This window comes from Fukomys damarensis, unplaced genomic scaffold, assembly GCF_012274545.1.
Source record: "Fukomys damarensis isolate Sample0158 unplaced genomic scaffold, DMR_v1.0_HiC HiC_scaffold_16, whole genome shotgun sequence".
NCBI classification, from domain to species: Eukaryota; Metazoa; Chordata; class Mammalia; order Rodentia; family Bathyergidae; genus Fukomys; species Fukomys damarensis.
In genome coordinates this window covers 123,875,439-123,890,570 of record NW_022900928.1, presented here as the reverse complement: position 1 = coordinate 123,890,570, position 15,132 = coordinate 123,875,439, and the positions used below count along the sequence as shown (strand labels likewise).

Below are 15,132 nucleotides of genomic sequence, written 5' to 3'. Positions count from 1 at the left end.
TTTGGATTTTGGAATATTTGAGTTTTGATTCTTGCTCTCATTTTAGTAATCATTTCATTTCTTTTGGTCTGTCATCTTTTCATTTATTTGAAAATATTTTTAGTAATCACTAGAAGAAACATAGAGTAGTTGCCTGTGGCTCCATCATTAACTGTAAGGAATGAACATTGAGAAAAATAGTAATACAGTCTTGGGTTGTAAAACAACTCTTAATTTATGTAAATTACAAAAATACTTTTACAATATTCATAGCCTCTTATATTTTAAAATTCATTAGTTTCCAATTGAAGCTTTAGTGATTTACATTGCATAGAGACATTTTTATAGGTTTCTAGCTTACATTGAATCTCATAGAGCCTGAAGTGATCATTTGACATTTTGCTCAAATATTAGCAGTGTGGGTATCTCTGGATTTAGTAGGTCACATCAACTCTTTCTTTGAAATTTTTCTTAGCATTCTGCTTAATATGTTCATTAATGAATGCTGTGAGTGTTTTAGTTTGCTTTATTATAGCCGCAACATTTGCTCTCATCAAACTAAAACCACGTCACCCATTCATGGAGTTCTTGAGACTATTATTATCACATGGGCGTATTCATGAAAAGCCACACAGATAACCACATCTTTATGTTTTACATGGATGACATAGCACATATTAAGGTATCTGGTAAAAATTGGCAGCAGTTAACATGTAGGGGTAGTTTCTTGTAAAATCATTTTGTAGTTCTCTTGTAGGCCTAGAATTTGAATAAAATTTGGGTAAAAGGAAAGAAGTTGCTCTGTGAAAGCATTCCTTTTTAAAGCTCTTTGGAGAAGATTAGAGCAATATAATTTGAGTCATCTTCTGTAAGATCCTCTTGACTTAAGAGTTAAGCTGGTGTTTTAGAGCTAAAATGAATGAAACTGCTTTGCTTACTCCTCCCTCTTTCACATCCCTATACCTCAGGTATGAGTATGTATTTTTGGTACTGGGGATAGAACTTGGACCTTTCCACTTGTGATGCAGGTGGTAGAACCACTGAGCCAAATCCTTGGCTATTATTTTGTTGTTGTAGAGGTTGAGGAATTCAATTTAAGAAAACGAAAAGAAAAAGGGCCCTGACTTTATAGAGCTGATGCTTGGCTTAGGGAAGAGAAATCAAAAGAAGCAATAAACTGTGGGGCTGGATTTGTAGGTCAGTAGTGTGGGTTTGGGAAGGCTGCTATTATAAATCTGGTGCGCATTTAAAACTTCATTGTAAGTTGACAGTTAAGAGCAGAGATTTGAGCCACACAGATACCTGAGGGAATAACATACCAGACAGAGAACAAATACAGAAACTTTGCGCTAAGCTTGCTTACCTCTCCAAGGGATGGTAAGGAGGCTAGTGTGCCTGGAGTGAGCATGGGGGCAAAGGAAGACATTGAGAGATTATCAGATTAAATAAGAATTTGAAAGACAGTGTAAGAATTTTTAACTCCAAGAGAAATAAAAGAGGATTGTGAGCAGATGAGTGACATGATTTGATTTTTGTTTTCAGAAGGATACTCTGGCTGCCCAGTAATAAAAATGACTATTAAAAATCTGAGAGATAAAAAATGGTAGGTTAGACCATGGTAGTAAGGTTGGAAGTAGTGAGAAGGGTTTGTATTCTGGATATATTCTGAAGAGACAACAGGGTTTCCCGTGGGGTTGGAAGTGAAGTGAGAGAGTAAAGATGACACTTAACTTTTTGGACTTCAGTGCCTGGAATGGTGAAGTGCGTATTTGCTCAAGTTGGGAAAGACTGCAAGAGAAGCAGGCCCAGGGGTGGGGTGGTGGAAATAGAACTTTTGTTTTAGAATTGATAAATTGCAGTTGCTTACTAGACATTCAGGTAAAATCATGAAGTAGCTGGATATGTGAGGTTGATGTGCAGAGGAAAGGGCCAAACAGGATATTTAAAATTTTTTAAATTTATCAATTTTGAGATTGACTTAGAGCCATGAGAGTAGATGAGATCAACTCCATCTAGAAACTATGGATGAACAAGGTGTCCAGAGTCTGAGCCTTAGGAATGGAGATTGTGGTCAGGAATTAAAACTAGTAAAGCAGACACAAGTAGGACCCCGTAAAATAAGAAAAATAAGAAATTACAGCACTCGGAAGCCAAGTGAGCGATCTATTTCAAGGACTAGACGTGATCAGCAGTCAAATGCTACTGCATGGGTCAAATAAGATGGGATCTGAGAATTTGACTGCAGTATAAGATTCGGCAAAGTAGAAATCACTGGTGCCGTTCTTGAGTAGTTCCAGTAAAATGGTAGCAATTACAGCCTTTTGGAGAAGATTCAAAACATAATGGGAAAATGGAATTTGGAGTCTGTGATTGTAGAATTCTCCCTCACTCCCTGCCTGTGATTTCACTGTGAATGAAGGAAGAAATCAGGTGGTGCTGGTGCAATAGAGAGGGGCTTGTGTTTGTTAAGTTTTTAAGATGTAAAACCAACAGTTTTGAAAGGAAATGGAAATTGTAGGAAGAAATCAGGTGGTGCTGGTGCAATAGAGAGGGGCTTGTGTTTGTTAAGTTTTTAAGATATAAAACCAACAGTTTTGAAAGGAAATGGAAAGTGTTTGGCAGAGAAGAAAAATGTTAATGATGCTGAGAAGGGTGATTGCTAAAAAGATGTCTTTGACTAGGTGATTGGGGATGGAAATGCTTCGTCAGACTTCCTCTCTCCCCCCTCCCCTCCCTCCGTGTGTGTGTGTGTGTGTGTGTGTGTGTGTGTGTGTGTGTGTGTCTAATCACCTAGGGTTACAGTTTAAATGAAATTCTGTATTTGAAGTTCTGAGGTTGGGCCTGAAATTCTGCATTTCTAGTGAGTTCCTATATGATACCTATTTTTCTGATCCCACTGCTGAACCTTTGAGTACAAGAACTTGGAACTGTAATGTTATATTGGCATAAAATCCCATAGCATGGTAGAAATGGTCCGTTTGTGCAGTGTTTCTTCAAGTTTGTTCTTTCCAATAGAAGAGGAAATAGTAATCAGAGGATGTAGGAGGTAGGTGTAATTTCACCTAGAAGAGTAGAATCAGACAGAAAAAAAGCAAGATTGTAGGGTTTTAGGAAGGGCATGTTGGGTTAGTGATTATGAATTTAAACTGAGATGGATGAAATATGGATATATTTTATTCATTTATTTTCAGCTATGTAAGTTCATGTCAGGAGTAGATGAGCTGTTGGGCTTTAGTGTTTTGAATGTGGGAAGAAGTATAGGATAGAGAGTTAAATGATGTATGGATATACAAATTAGATTTCAAGTGGAGAGTTCTATAGGTAACAATGAGAGGTCTTAAAAGATTAAAAAAGTTGTCAGCTCTATAAACTTTAAATATATCTCGTATTAAAACAGGTTAACATCCTTTTAAACTGAGCAGCTGTATGAGTCACTTGATATTTACTGTATGAATAAATATACAAAGATTTTGACCCTTTTTTTTTTTTTTGTCTTGTTTCTTCTCTCTTGGATATTACAGATGACCATGGATGAAAAATACGTAAACAGCATTTGGGACCTTCTGAAAAACGCAATTCAAGAAATTCAGCGTAAGAATAACAGTGGTCTTAGTTTTGAGGAGCTCTATAGAAATGCATATACAATGGTTTTACATAAACACGGAGAAAAGCTCTACACTGGACTAAGAGAAGTTGTTACCGAACATCTCATAAATAAGGTATCCAACTTTAAAGGACTGTAGCTAATGCAATATCAAATGTAGAAAATCTTTTATATACTGTATTGTATTTTGACCAGAAGCATTTTTTAAAGGCCCTAGGAAGCCTGTAGGAATTACTGTATTTCATGACTATTATAAAACCTTACTCAAAACTTAGAATCAATTAAATCATGATTTCTGATGAGGGAAGATAAACACATTCTCTATAGTTGCAATTAATGAAGCATACATTTGGTAATTAATAAATGCTTATTGATTACAGATAATTTTTCTCTTAAAATGCTTTATTCAGCCCATGTTAGCCTTTTCTGTATATTTGAAACTAATGTAATGATTGTACAAAAAACAATATTCCCTAAGACTTTTTACTAATTGAAATTGACTTATTTTAACTTCTGTGATAAACACGCTATTGTAAAATACAAAATAGTGGTGGGATAACTTTATAAAATAGTTTTATGATTTCAAAAAGATGTATTTTTTTAAGAATACGTATTTTTATAGAGCAAACTGCAAATGTAAATTTATAACTAGTACAGTATCTTTAAGATTGTCAAGTAAAATGTAAATTGATTCAGTTATATGATATTAGGGTATTTGTTTTTAAAATTTTATTAAAAAAAAAATTTCATGAATAGTGTAAGTACATTGAGCTCTTGTGTACCTTTCACCTAGATTTACCAGTTACTAATTTTGCCATATTTTTGCAAATCTTTCTATTGGTTATTTACTATTATCAATATTTTTATTGAACAAGTACAGGATAAATTTTATTTATCCTAAAATACTTGGCAGCATTTCTCTTAGTAAGGGTATTGTTTATATAACTAAAAATCCAATAAAAAGTTAAGCCACTTCATACTGTTATACAGTTTATACTCAAATTTCACCATTTGTCCTGTGTAGCAGTGATATACTCTATGGAAATTTGTTTTCTGATCCAGGATCTGATCCAGGATCAAATACTATACTCAAGTCTTCAGCCTTTCTTTGTCTTTCAGCCCATTGACATTTTTGAAGCGTATAGGTTAGTTGTTTGTAGATTGTCCCTCAGCTTTTGGTTTGTCTGATTGTTTCCTCATGACTAGTTTCAGGTTATGCATTTTTGGCAGGAATAATACATAAGTGATGTTGTGTCCTCAGTGCATCACATCAGGAGGCACATGATGTCAGTTTATCCCATTATTGGTGATGTTAACTTTGATCACTTGGTGTCCGCCAGATTTCTCCACTGTGAAGGTACCATTTTTCCCTTTGTAATTCATAAGTAATCTGTTCCGTTTTATTTTGAGACTGTATGAATATCCTGTTCCCCCAGAAACTTCCATGCAATGGTTTTAGCATTCATTGATGATTCTTGCATGAATCATTTATTACTGTGATGGTTGCAAAGTAGCAACTTTCTGTTTCTATTCTTCCTTCTGTAATTCCTTTCTCTCAAAGGGGATTTAACATTTCATGAAGCAGGGTGACTGTATTCTTCATGCTATTAGCAGTCTTTCATTAAAGTGCCTACTATGCACAGCTTTAAGTAAAAATATAGCTGATGCAGAGAAATCGTACCATCTTTTCCTGGGGTTTTTACTTTGATGTCAGAAATGCTGCATATTTTAACAGTGAAGCATTATATAGTTAAATGAGTTGATGACAAACAACTTAGGAATTGAAATGAAGGTGAGATTATTCTGGGAGGTAAGATTTCATGGGAAAGGATGAAATGGAAGCAAATTTTTTAAAATATTGGGGTGTAAAAATGAATAATGTGGAAGTCACTAGGATGGCAGATTGCATATGATTACATAGAAATCAACTAGTTACATTTAAGCTGCAAATAGTAAGGATTTGATTGAAGTATATAGTAATTAGGGTTAGTAAATTACAGTGTTACAAAGATGATATGGAAAAATTTGCTTGACTAAGGAATTTGGACTAAACAGTGGAGAATTTTTGGTGTTTTTAAGGAATGTGGTAATTTGACAGAATATTTTGAAGATTATGACAATGATATAAACGTGGAAAGGGGGGAGGACATTCCCTAGAATCAGGAGTAGACCTGTTAAAATCTGGGTAAAGTAATAGCCTAGAAATGAATGAAGGATGGTAGAAATTCTGAAGTAAGATGAAGTAGAATTTGGTTACTGGTAGAATTACGGTGTCACCAGTAAAAATATTGCAAAATCATAGCAGAAATTGATTTGAAATGAAAAGAGAAAGTTTTATTTCATATTATATTGACAGTTTTTATATTTGGAAAACACCTTAGAAACCATTTCATTTGTGAGGAAAATTGAATATGATGCCAAAAAATGCTCAAATAGAAATAGGTATTTGTAAATATACAAGGTTAGAGCAAGATAGGAACTAAGAGGTAGATATGGAGATTTGACATTTGGCAACATTTACTGAGGAATGTGTGTTAGATTTTAGAAATGAAAAGCACAGAGCCAAGAATGTTCAGGTGCAAAGTATGGTAAGTGCTTAGAGGAAGAAAAGAAGACATGTAAAAAATTTGGTACTAAGAAAGAAAAGTAGGCTGGAATAGTTTGACTTAAAGCTACTGAAGGGTAGAAAATTGGGGCACTGGAGTGTTTAAATGTGGGAAGCCTGTGGGATTAAGAACAACAGAAACCTTTGCCCGAGGTTCTACAGGGAATCATAATGTGATCTAAGACTTACATAATGTTTACTGTGTTAGGGCAAACTCTCCTGTTTTCTTTTTTTTTTGGTACCGGAGATCGAACTCAGGTCCTTGTGCTTGCAAGGCAGGAGGCAGAACCACTGAGCTAAATCCCCAGCCCAAGCTCTCCTGTTTTCATGTGCATTAATTTAGTTAGTGTCACAACTCAGTGCTATTTCATGATACAGAAGAAGAAACTGAGGCACAAAAATTGACTTGTCCAGACATACATAGTTATCAGCCGAGCTTGAGCTATCCAGGCAGCGTTGCTTCAGGCTGAGCCCTTGACTTCGCTGTAGATGCGCTCTTGGAACCAAATGAATTGGTCACTATGCAGTAAACATAAGAAACTGGGGTGAGCATGGAGCCCCAAGATATTTGACTCACTGTAAAGTTGTAGTCCTTTCCGTTCTAAATTTCACCTATATAAAAAAGAGTTAGAAATAATGTCTCAGATTTTTTGTTTCTAAAGCTGGTATGAATCTGATAAATTGTTTATTTTCCAGAATGTGAGTTGAAGAGACTTTATAGCCCTAGTGGGAAATAGGTTAAGAAATGGATAAGTGAGGAAAGAGATACTTCAATAGGAGTTGGTCTCTATATCTTCCCCCACCCACCCCAGCCCTTTGAAGAAGTTCTTTGCATCTTGGACACAGAAGCTTATGCAAGAAGTGAGGAGGTGAGGAGGCCAGAGTGGGAGACCAGTGTTTAACTGCCTGATTTTTGGACTCGATACATGGTCTAGTAGGTATTAAAGTCATGTGAACGGAACTCCATGAAAGTTTTAAAGAGTTGCTTACTTAAAGGGGTCCCATATCTAAGTTTAGCTGTTGGCTTAGCTTGGGCTAATATGACATAGATACTGAATGGCTTAAATAACATACATTTATTTTTCACAGTTCTACAGGCTCTGAAGTTCAAGATTAAGGTATACACAGATGGAATTCCTTTGCCTGATTTGCATTTGGCCTCATCTTTACTGTAACTTCACACAGCAGTGTATTCCTAAGGGAGGATGAGAGCTTTACAATATAGATGGGGGGGTTACCACGGATTGAACTCATGACCTTGTGAGCTAAATCCCTAGCCCTGTTTAACATAATAAATTTGAGGGGGACATAAACATTTAGTAGTCCATAACAAGTATCATTTCAGAATAACGAGTATCATTTCAGAATAGTAGGAGTTCCTTACAGTATATTCCCTAAAGCATGTATTTTAGTTTTGAAGCCTCTGTTGGTTTGAAACCTTTTAACTAGAAAGTAAGAGAATAGTTCAAGGTTCTCTGGTATAAAATACCTACCTACTTTTAATCTTACAGAATATACCCTTTTTTCTGGTTCTGAAAGGATCACTGTCTGATCTGATTATCAGTTTTTTTAGTTGTTTTGTTTTCTTGTTCACTGCTTTTGGCAGTTAGCTGAATTGGCTAGCTAACTTACATAATGTGAATTTTCAGTGCTGTGGAGATAAGCAGGACATATCTTTTCACATTGAAGAATTAAAAAGAAGTCTCATTTTTATATGGATTCAAGGCTGGCTTTTATTTTAATATGGTTTGTTGGTACTTTAATTTCAGGGTAAAAATAGTGAGCATTTGGACCAGCCCCCCCCCATAAAACCATTAGAGGACAGATAAAGGTGATTTTTCAGAAAGAATACTTCTTGGGAATGGAAGCTGTTTATTACTAGATCTGGAAATAAGTTCCCCAAAATTGAGGCAGGCACAGAATATTTAAGTGCTCTTTCTCTTAAGTGCACTTCTGGTGATGTATTCTTCCAGAGACAAGAATGTCTCCTTTGAGGAAACTGAGACCTAAAAGAATTTGGTGAAATTCTCAGGACCACAAGGAAAACATAGGGAGTATGCCTTATCATAAGGTACCTGCTGATGGATTTATAGAGAAGAAAGAGGGAAGACTCCAAGATAATCTAGATTTTTGGCATTTGGACGGCCAGCTAGGTGATTCCTTTCAGTGGTAATAGAAGGACCTGTTACCTGCCAGGCAGGCCCTGATTGAGCATTTGCAATTTACGAAGCAAAGGATCTTGCTTCAGGTGCACGTGTAGGACATGAAAATAGTAAAGTATTATAAGGGATTTGGATCTTAGTCTGTGGTGGAGGAAGCCATTTATTTAATCTTCAAAAAAAGAGACTGAGATAGAGAAGATGAAGTAAAATGTTTTGTTTTCCAGCTGTCTCTTCTTGTACTTTTTTCCACAGTTAAAGTTACTGGGAGAAACTATGAGATCATTGTTTGGTGACTATTGGAAATATTTTGAGTGGTTATAGGAAGCAGACGACCAAGGCTGTGAGCTGAGTATAAAATCCCATAATTAATATTATATGAGGAAAGTGACATGACTATAAAAAGGGTTATTCCAAAAGAGGTAGAGTCAACTTTGGGACTAGGGTAGGGAAAAGTAATAATTAGAAAGTCATGAAGATAGCAGTCATGGGATATGAGAGACAGAAAATTGAGTGACTTTTACTTTGAAAGAGTTGAGGCAGATGTTGGGAAAGAGCACCTGTGGGGTGGTTGCCTCTCTTTTTTTTTTGTTGTAATTTTTAGTGATATTCTTTCAACATTGAAAGTGGCCAGTTTTTATCTTTGTTTCTTGCTCCCTGTGTGTAACTTGCATTCAGCTGTCTATTGAAATAAATCTCTGAGAATAATCATTACTCATATTTGTTTATTTTCTGCATGTGGGGTAATATCATTACCTACCAAATTTAATTACCACCAGTTAAAAGCACAGTGTGCTTTGGGGGCTGTATTCCTCTATTTTGTTTTTTTCTTTTTCTTGTCTATATTTTGTTATTTGTTTTTGAGATTAGAATGTGTCATTCTGTTGGAACCAAATTGTGATTTTGTGAAAGAAATGGTGCTTTACTTGTTTTCATGGTACTCAGGAGAACAAAGATAAAATTGTCATATTGGTAAGTTTTATATATTCTACTACTGCATTCTTTCAGTTTCCCTATATTAACTGTGACACTAATGACGTATAGCTTTTACTGTATATTTATATTATCTGTATCGTTGAGAATGGAGTATTTTTAAAATGGTAATTCATAGTGGGATTATTCTATGGTATACTTACGGCTTTTCTGTCTGCATTCTTTACCAGCCAGTAAGAAGCTACCAATTTTCATGGTACTGTTTTCCACTGAGAGAAATCTGATTTTCCAAGAATGGAAAAGATAGCAAATTTAGACCTTTTCCCCCTTTCTTATCATGTAGTAGATTGTCTTTCTGTATTATGAAAATATATTGTCCTTACACCTTTTCTGTGCCATTACTTTGAATCTCGTGACATCTTTTGAGGCCATATGGATGTTAATACTGCTAGACTTCCCTGTTTCACCTTAGAGGTCTTTGAGGTGGACAGATGCAGCGTGTATGTGTCCCATAATGTCTCATACCTTGCTTTCCTTTTTGGAAGCATTTAAAAATACAGGAATTATCAGTTTGGGGAAAGCCTCTTGGATGACTGGATAACATCTGATACTGGGATGTCATTTTCAAGAGCTTTATTTGGAGATTGACCACAAAGAAGGATGGGGATATTTGATTTTGAAATTCAAAGTAGTAACGTGCTTTGTGAAGTTGTTAAGCTTATGTTTGTTGTATTTATGTTACTATGTACAGTCATGAAATTATTTCTAGAAAAGTCTTACAGTAATCAAAAAAATTTTACTGTAGTAGCTATCATTAAGGATGCTAATATGATTTTTTGATTGCAACTTTTTTTAAAGTTAGAGAAAAATAGAGTAATATTGTCAAGTTAATGAATAGAAATGAATTTTATTTCATTCAGTTATCTTACTACCATTAATGAGTTTTGGGGAAGTTTAAAGTAGCTACAAATACAAAATTCTTCTAACCTAGGTAAAAGTTTGCTTTGAAATACAGAAATCTAAAGATTGTTGTAGTACTTTGTGGTAGCAACATCTTTCACCAAATTCATATTGAATGTACAAATCTGTAATTGGAGTTCAACTGCATTAAGAACTACTTAAAGTGTGAAGTAAACAAGTTCCTTTCGGTTTCTAGAAATTTTTGTTCTTTAGAGGAAAGAATAACAAGTGTCATAGTCCTTCATACTACAGATTTCTGACACATCTTCTAGAGTTATGAAAACTCTTCCGTGCTTTTTTTTTTTTTAACTTTTAATTCAATCCAGCCCCTGTCGTACTACATTTTTAGTACATGGCTTATAGTTTTTTAGTGCAGTATAATGCTGTTTTAAATTTCTGTACTTTTAAGGATTTGTCTATGTTTGTATTAAATATTGTCCTGGTAAGTCATTGGTTTTCAATATTCATGTCATTGTTGATTATATGGCACTGTAATAGATCTTTCACTGAACTTTAGAATGGAAGCCTCATTTTAGAGGTGATGATTTCTTTATCTTACCTAGACATTTAATTAGGACTGGCTGTCTGGGATTTTACTCTAGACATTGAAATTTAAAGACTGAAAAAAATTTAGTTAATGGTTAAAATTGTATGTGTTGCAGGTTACATACAGGTTACTAGGCAAAATGTTACGTCCTTCAGCACTGCAACTAGCCCAAGAGTTGTGGGCCCCAGCTCAGCTTTCTTGTCAGTCCATAGGGAGTTCTGGGTATGAAGGCTGAAGAGTAGACTGAGGGCTGGGGATTTAGCTCAGTGGCACCGTGCGCAAGGTCCTGAGTTTGATCCCCAGTACCAAAAAAAAAAAAAAAAAGCAGACAGCCTGTGGCTCCTGGTCATGCTCCTGATTGCTGCCCTGTCATCCTTTTTGCCTATGCCTGTTCCTTTCTCCTTAATAGTAGTTTGATTGATTGGAGAATATGTGTATGTATCAATTTGTACAGTCACTGTCACACTGGATATAGAACTATTTCTTCACTCTAGAAGACTCCTTATGGTAGCCCTTTATAGTCACGTCCTCCTCCCACCCCAATCCCTGGCAACTACTGATAGTGTCTTTGTTACTGTCTAGAGTTTTATGTTTTCCAGAATATTATATTGGTAGAGTCATAGTTTGTGACCTTGTGAGACTAGCTTCTTTAATTTGGCAATTTTGAGATTGATTCAAGTTGTTTTATCATTAGTTTTTTCCTTTTATGGCTGAGTGATGTTCTACCATATCCAGTGGTTCTCAGTTATTTTAAAATGGTGGAAAACTTAAAAACACACGCAAAACCAATATAAACATATGTAATCAAGAGTTGGATGGTATGAATATACCACAATTTGCTCATCTGTTTACCTATGTGTTTATTGAAAGACACTGTGTATATGGCTTTTTGTGTGTGCATAGAGCTAATGTGAAATTTGTATAAAGCCTTTTTTGGGTATGAATGTAAGTTTTCGTTTCTCCCAGTTATCCCACCAGTGGGATTGTTGAGTCATATGGTAAATGCATATTTAAATTCATAAGCACTGCCAGACTGTTTTATTGTAAGGCTGTACCAATTTATATTCCTATTAAGAATATGTGATAGTTCTAGAAGCTTGGAGTTTTTGTCAGCACTTGATATTGTTAGCATATTTTAGCCATTCTAATGGGTATGTAATAGTATCTCATTGTGGTTTTAGTTTGCTTTTCTCCACTGGCTAATTTTGTTGAATCATCTGTTCATATGCAAAAGTGCCTCCTTAGTATCCTTTTTGGTTGAAGTGTTTATGTTCAAGTCTTTCACCCATTTTAAAATTGAGCTATCTGCTTTCTGGATACAAGATATTTGATTTTTTTTCCCCCGAGTCTGTTTATTTTCTTTCCTTTTCTTTTTTCTTTTCAACAGTGTATGTAGAACAAAAGCTTTTATTTTATAAATTATGTTTTCAAGTCAGGTTGCCAATTGCTTAGCATTCTCAGTTTGATACTTTTTAGTGTAAACTTTTCCATTGAATTACTAATGGTTCTTTGGAAATACAGTATGACTAGTATTGTCCTAAAGCAAAGGTTAGTGTTGAGGGTTAATAAGTGGCTTAAAAAAGCAGCACTTAGAATTATATAAATACTACCAAAACAATACAAAAACATTCACGTTGAAGAGCTTGTGCAAAGAGAAGGTATACAAATGGCTACTGTGGCACTTGTTAAACAAGTTGATTCCTATACTGGATGTCATACTAGAATTGCCTAAATGGCCTTTAATTTGCACATACAGGTGTTTTTGCATTTTGTGTGGACTCAAAGTATGCTATTTTAAGTGGACTTTTTCAGATCAGTTTTATATTTACATAAAAACTGGATAGAGTCTACAGAGACACACCCCATCCCACCCCTGCGTGCAAACACACATATACACACACTGTTAAAATCATTGTGGAACATTTGTTTATGGTCTGTGAACCTACACAAACATATCACTCAAGTTCATAGTTTACTTAGGGTTTGCTGTGAACCCATTCTGTGGATTTAGACAAATGTCTAATGATGGTTGTTTGGTTTTCACTAATTTTAAAAATATTTTGGGAAATAATCCCCTATCAGGTATGCCTTTTGCAAATATTTTCTCCTAGCCTGTATAGCTTGTCTTATCCCTTTGGCTAAAATCTATTTTAAAAGGCTTAATTCTCTATAGGATGATCCATCATTAAGTGATACTTATTCTGCAAGGTCATGCACAGCCATCATCTCTTGGTCGCTTTTTTCACTTCATCCTGCTTTTCTGGCATTGTTAACTTTTTCCATGTCTCCTCTTGTCTCTCACACTTCAGATTTCAGCTCTTCATGTGGATAGCCTAAATGTATGTTTTATTTAACAATAATATCTGTAGAACTTAATTTGTAGGCACATTTGGTTTCTTTTTTTTTTTTTTTAATTTTATTGAGTTTATTGGTACATTTTAGGGATACAGTACAGTTACATTCATTGTTGGGATAATGTACCTCTACATGACAAGTCTTGATTCTCATTTTTTCCCCTTACCTCTGCCCTCCCTTCACCCCCTCCTCCCCTCCCCATCTACAAACACTTTATTTTCATCTTTTCATTCTCTCACATTTTTTTCTTTTCCCTTTTTGTTCTTCCCCTACACATCACACATTTGGTTTCTTGTACCACTTCTGTGGCAAAGTTCCTTACCCTTTGCCTTGCTAGTACAAAAAAGTGGTTATTAGTGGTTTTATTAGGGGACGATATTAACAGTATTATACACACCCCAATACCTGTTGCATCATTTCCTTTTTCAGAACTTTTTGGTATTACTTAAATAAGGTTAATTTTTTTCAGTAATGTGTTTTTTGGTTTATGTGACAGTATACTATCTTTTACAGAGCATGTTTTAATCTTCATAAAATTTTGTTTCATCTTATTCTTACCATTGCATTGTGTATGTTTGAAAAAATGTTCATTTTTTAAGTATCTGAATAGAAAACCTCTAGGGTAATGTTGAAATATTTTTTGCTCAGAATGATTTAGATGATTAAGAAAACATTGCAACAAGAATATGTAAGGCTTTTAGTGTCTTTTACTCACGTTTAATACGCACATTCAAAAGTAACCATAAAATTCATTCTGAATAGTACCTATCTTCTAATTAGTAATAGTTTTTGGTAGTAGATTGTCAAGATAATTTTGAAGTATGATGCAGATAATACAATTATTTATGATACATGATAGCAAACTTCATTTTTACTTTGTGAAAGGAATGTATAAATTAAAATACCTCATATACCTGTTAGTGTATTTCAAAGTATGTAATCATTGAATTTAGAAAATGTGTCTTATAACATTAGCTTTTTATTTAATTGGTCAGTTTTTTACTCATTGCACAAATACACCAGGACATTTGAAAATCATTTCCTGATTCAAAACATGTTGAGAATCCGAAAGATTTTTAATGCAGCTTTCATTCAACTTGATTTTATAACAGAGTTATACACAGATTCACCTAAGTTCTTAAGAATAATTAATTGACTAGATAGTCTGCTATTTGGAATAATATAGTCTTGTATCTAGTACAGTGTGTGTAGCCTTTTAATTGCTACTCAACAGTTCACTGCTTCATTGAAAGTCTATGAAGCTTGGTGAAGAATTTTGTAATAGGCACATTTTCAACTTTTTTATGATTATCTTTTAACTACCTTGAGATTTACATTGGAACTAATTGTATATCTGTTGGAATAAAAGTATTTGTTTGTATACAAGTATTTGTTTAACGTAGTACTGTGAACTCATCAGGAATGTTCATCACTTTTGATGTAGTTAACATATTTATGAAATAATTTTTAAGGGGTAATCTTGAAGTTTTAGGGAGCCTACATTATTCTTGTGAACAAAAGATTAAATAAAAATATATTTCAATTTAGGAGGTATACTGGTTTTCATACTATACATTTAATAATAGGTGTATTATTCCACCATTAAAACCTAGTGACCCCTTTTTTCTAATATGTAAAAAAAATTAATGTGGCTTTCTCAATTTGAACTGTCTTGTAATGATGTATATTTTCTTGAAATCTTTGTTGATTCTAGCCATTGCTTATACTTTGTCTTCCTTGAAATGGCATTTTATTCAGGTTTTAAAATACCTATGTATCTCTACACATATTAAATAGCTTATGTTTTCCAAAAAGCATAATGACCTTATATTCTCCCTGATCTGGAAAGATTTAGCCATTAGTAGAGATTCTGTCATAAAGAATAGAGAAAAAATAATGTCTTTTTAGACTGGAGTTATTGAGAGTTGAGCTTGGCCATGGAAGGTTGGTTGAATTTGAATAACTGGAGAGGTTAGGGATATATATATAT

The 15,132-nt window shown here is 34.4% G+C and overlaps 1 protein-coding gene across 2 annotated transcripts in view; it reads left to right on the top strand.

Annotated features, from left to right (window-relative positions):
- Positions 1 to 3,500: 3,500 nt before the first annotated feature.
- The window catches only part of Cul3 (cullin 3), a 68,479-nt gene continuing 56,847 nt past the window's right edge, over positions 3,501 to 15,132 (top strand). Inside the window, exon 1 of one of the 2 annotated variants that reach the window (XM_010611785.1) lies at positions 3,501 to 3,698. In XM_010611785.1, coding sequence (XP_010610087.1) covers positions 3,501 to 3,698 — 198 coding nt within the window. Of the gene's footprint in view, positions 3,699 to 4,842; positions 4,941 to 15,132 lie in introns of those variants that run through there. The other variant, XM_010611786.3, reaches the window with a different exon arrangement.